We start from the raw sequence: 4,193 nt of genomic DNA, 5'->3' as shown, positions 1-4,193 counted from the left end.
AAAAATATTTAATTTTTAAAAGTTCATGTATTCAAAAATGTTAATGAAATTGAACAAAATTTTGCCAATTCAAAAAATGGAAATTTTTCCTAACAATTCATTTATAAAAATGTTCGCTGATTCAAAAAATGTTCGTTAACTAAAAAGATATTTTTTAAATAAAAAAAGTTCATGAATTTCAAAAATTGTCCCACCAATTTTCAAAACAATGTTCGTCCATTTTAGAAATGTTCACCAATTCAAGAAAATTGTTAAAAAAATGTCAACTTTTAAAAAAATGCTTGCAAAAGTATAAAATGCTCATGAATTTAAAAAATATTCTTGATTTTATAAAATCTTCAAACATTTGTAAAAGTGTTCATGAATTTGAATAATGTTTGCGAGTTCAAAAAAATTCATGATTTCACAAAATTGAGAGTGATAGTGTATCTCGGTGATGCAGCAAAATGTGATCATGACAATTGAAGATTATGATTTTTTTTCTGTTGCAATGCACGATCCCTTTTGCTACTATGTACATATGAAAGTATTGTTCAAACGATGCTTGGCGCACGAAAATCGCACGGTAGTCATGATCGACGAATGTGGCCCACTGAACGAACGGGATACATGGTTGTGATCTTGTGCCGTGCGCAAATCGGCCGCAAAAAATTGTCGGCGGAACCATCAGCAGCCGGTACCACTCGCATTGCCGGGCCAAATCCGGCGCTCGTATCTGCACTAGAGCCGTGCAGGTCTTCACATCCAAGCCCACAAAACTGCCAACGAGGGCTGATCAATCTCCACCCATACGGAACACCACGAGCAATTACATGACCTCTTTGGCATACACGATGATGTGTGGAGGAGGAACCAAGTTCCAGTCGGCCGCAGCTATATGAAAATGCAAGGCACCCCTCACTTGTCAAATATTTATGTGGCTGGCACTTCAGTACAGGTTGTGGACGTCTGATAGGAGAGTGACGTGAACGTTCTATACATAATTTTCTATCTTCTACATAGTTAAGGTACGGCTTTGACGAATCTCCACCGGGATGAAGGATGGCAAGGCGGTCGGGGCTGTCGCTGTCAAGTGGCTGATGTGGTGATGCTCAGTCGCATGTGTCTCGATGTCCTGGTCAGTGTCACAGTGAAGCAGCTAACTTGCCGCCAAGAGCTTTGACAGGCAGCCGGCGGCTGCCTGTATATGTGAACTGCGCATATGTAGCCGGACAGTTGGATTACTCATTTTGAGGCACTCACAAACAATAAAAGTAGCTATTTAGACCCTAAAAAATTAGTTATCTATAGGGAGTTAGGCTACTCACAGTGAAGAGTAACTTCGATTAGTAACATGCATATATTACTAGTCTATGTTACTACCTACACAGTGCGGAGTAACATATGTGTGGTATCATGCAACGCTTTATTTATTAGTTTCTAGACTCATCTTCTCTTAATATGTGTGATGTTACTTATAGTATAAGTAACTAGCTATTTTACTCAATTCGTCTCTCTGATTTAATCATTACCACATAAGCAAAATTGCTGAGTTAGAACCTTATATTACTTCTGAAGTTACTTTCACCGTGGGTAGTCAAGAAAAATGAGCTATCTACACCTGTAGCCCAGGTACCTGGTGCGTAGCCTAGTGGCCGTTTCGTCGCGCCCATCATCTTCCGCTGACCAGAAAAGTACGCCAGAAAAGTACGCACGCATAAGCCAATGCACGCGCATATACATATCCGGCCGGCCAGCCGGCCGGCCCACTCCAAACCCAGTCTTCCGGCGAAAAAAAAAAGCAATAGTCATAGAAACGCCCGATGGATATTACAGGGAAAAACGACGGCGAGCGGCTTATTCAGGACACTGGTCGGCGATCGTTGTTCGTGTTGCACGAGCCACTTCACAGTTCCGCTACGTCCAAGGCTCCCCGACACTTCCGGGAGGCGAATATCGAACCCTGGAGATGCCCGTTTAGTGCTAAACTAAACACGTTTAATCAGTGGTGCGGCTCCACAAGCCTAGTACTATAAAACGAGCCACGAGGGCTTTGTGTCACCGCAGGGTAGTATACCAGTACAAGTTAATCAAGGTTAGCTCCCATGGCAAGCAGCTCCGATGTCGTTCCTGCCGCTGCAAGGAAGTACGAGACGTTGCCTACCTTTTCCAGTTTTTGTACTGTGTTGATACTTGCTATGTATGCATGTAATTGGCGCACTTATGCCTTACGCGAAGGTGAGGGTTAATTTGTCATGTGCGTACGTTGCAGGCTGGACGGCAAGGTGGCGCTGATCACCGGCGGCGCGAGCGGCATCGGCGAGGGCACGGCGCGGCTGTTCGTGCAGCACGGGGCCAGCGTCGTCCTCGCCGACATCCAGGACGACCTCGGCGCGCGCCTCTGCGCGGAGCTCGGCCCGGCGGCCTCCAGCTACGTGCGGTGCGACGTCACCAAAGAGGAGGACGTCGCGGCGGCCGTCGACCACACCATCGCCAGGTTCGGGAAGCTGGACATCATGTTCAACAACGCCGGCATCGGCGGTGCGGCATGCCACAGCATCCGGGACAGCACCAAGGAGGACTTCGAGCGCGTGCTGGCCGTCAACCTCGTGGGGCCCTTCCTGGGTACCAAGCACGCGGCGCGGGTCATGGTGCCCGCGCGGCAAGGCTGCATCATCGGGACGTCGAGCCTGGCGTCGGCGGTGGGCGGCGTGGCGTCGCACGCGTACACGTGCGCCAAGCGCGCCCTGGTCGGGCTGACGGAGAACGCGGCGACGGAGCTTGGCCAGCATGGAATCCGCGTCAACTGCATCTCCCCGGCGGCGGCTGCCACGCCGCTGGCCACGGGCTACGTGGGGCTTGACGGCGAGGCGTTCGAGATGGCCATGGAGTCCTTTGCTAACCTCAAGGGCGTGGGACTGCGGGTCAAGGACATCGCCGCCGCCGTGCTCTTTCTCGCCAGCGATGACGCGCGCTACGTGAGCGGCCACAACCTGCTCATCGACGGCGGCATCTCCGTCTCAAACCTTACCTTCGGCATCTTCAAGGAGTAATGGAAACCGATCGATTCTAAACTATGCATCCAAGGCTCGCCTCACATGGTGTGGTGTGGTTGCTTAGCGGCTTAGCGCCGTACGTGCCATTTACTAGTACTATTTATGTCGCTTTATCGGGAGGAAATATACCTCCAACGTGATTTGCGAGGGCTTTACCTATGATTGAAATGGAATCACGATCATGCTAAGCGTCGGTCAGGTGAAAAGCGGATCGGATAGGCCGCTCCATGGCAGTTGGATCCGGCGCGCAACAGCCACCGATCTGTGCCGCGTTAGCCGCTCCGGAATTCACAACATCTTGCTCCCGGAACGGGGCGTCGACCCGTTGGCCGAGCAGCTGAGGGTAGCTACCAGCCCGCCTGCGTTTGAGCCTCGGCTCTGGCGTGCGGCGCTCGCGAAGTTTCTCCTATAAAAAAATCAACGAGGTTAGCCTTTTGGTTGGTCTCGTTTTTAAGTACTTTTAAAAAATAATGTTGCTCTAGGAAGTTTGTAACACGAGATATGCGCTTTGGGGTTTGCTTGCACCCCTAAAAAAAACATGATCCATGTTGCGCTTGTTGGGCTGCATTAGCATTTAGTTGTGACCTGTTGTTTGAAACATGATCCATGTTGCACTCGAGGGTTTGCAATATGGATCATGTCGCACTCGCGGTTGCAACCTTCAAAACATTTTCAACCATTGCAACGTGTTGTATGTTGTAACCGCAACAACTCCCTTCGCCGTTGGCTCCTCTCCTCATGCCTTCTCGCACGTGACTCTTTCACCAATAGGACGCCACGACGACCCCGTCAACCGCACCCCAGAAACCCGTGGAGCAAGGGATCACGCCGCTGGATGACCAAGATCTATCGCCCACCACCACTGTGTAATGCCCACGATGCGGCTATATCTCCCACGTGTCGAGGCACGACTTAGAGGCATAACCGCATAGTGGTTTTGTCGCAAGACGGGTCATCTTCACACAATCCCATGTAATGAACAAGAATGGGATAAAGAGTTGGCTTACAATCGCCACTTCACACAATACATGAATATAAATCAGACATCATCCGAAATACAAACATATATAGACCGACTACGGTCAAAATTCAGATGAAAATAAGACAACCCCAAAAGCTAGATCCCCGATCGTCCCAACTGGGCTCCACTACTGATCA

At 49.3% G+C, this 4,193-nt stretch overlaps 1 protein-coding gene across 1 annotated transcript; it reads left to right on the top strand.

The window, feature by feature from the left end:
* Positions 1-2,042: 2,042 nt before the first annotated feature.
* LOC123049355 (momilactone A synthase) lies at positions 2,043-3,238 on the top strand. Its single transcript, XM_044472283.1, has 2 exons — positions 2,043-2,125; positions 2,252-3,238. The coding sequence occupies exons 1-2, from the start codon at positions 2,085-2,087 to the stop codon at positions 3,030-3,032; spliced, it is 822 nt and encodes a 273-aa protein (XP_044328218.1). The 5' UTR covers positions 2,043-2,084; the 3' UTR covers positions 3,033-3,238.
* The last annotated feature ends 955 nt before the right edge of the window (positions 3,239-4,193 follow it).

This window comes from Triticum aestivum, chromosome 2D, assembly GCF_018294505.1.
Source record: "Triticum aestivum cultivar Chinese Spring chromosome 2D, IWGSC CS RefSeq v2.1, whole genome shotgun sequence".
NCBI lineage: Eukaryota > Viridiplantae > Streptophyta > Magnoliopsida > Poales > Poaceae > Triticum > Triticum aestivum.
Note: the sequence above shows the minus strand (reverse complement) of the source record. Positions and strands in the feature narration are given on the sequence as shown.

What these genes read in the sequence shown, in the direction of transcription:
- LOC123049355 (XM_044472283.1), top strand. Translation starts at nt 2,085, where the DNA reads ATGGCAAGCAGCTCCGATGTCGTTCCTGCCGCTGCAAGGAA. An exon ending in GTTCCTGCCGCTGCAAGGAA is followed by an intron (nt 2,126 to 2,251) that starts GTACGAGACGTT and finishes CGTACGTTGCAG; the next exon opens with GCTGGACGGCAAGGTGGCGC.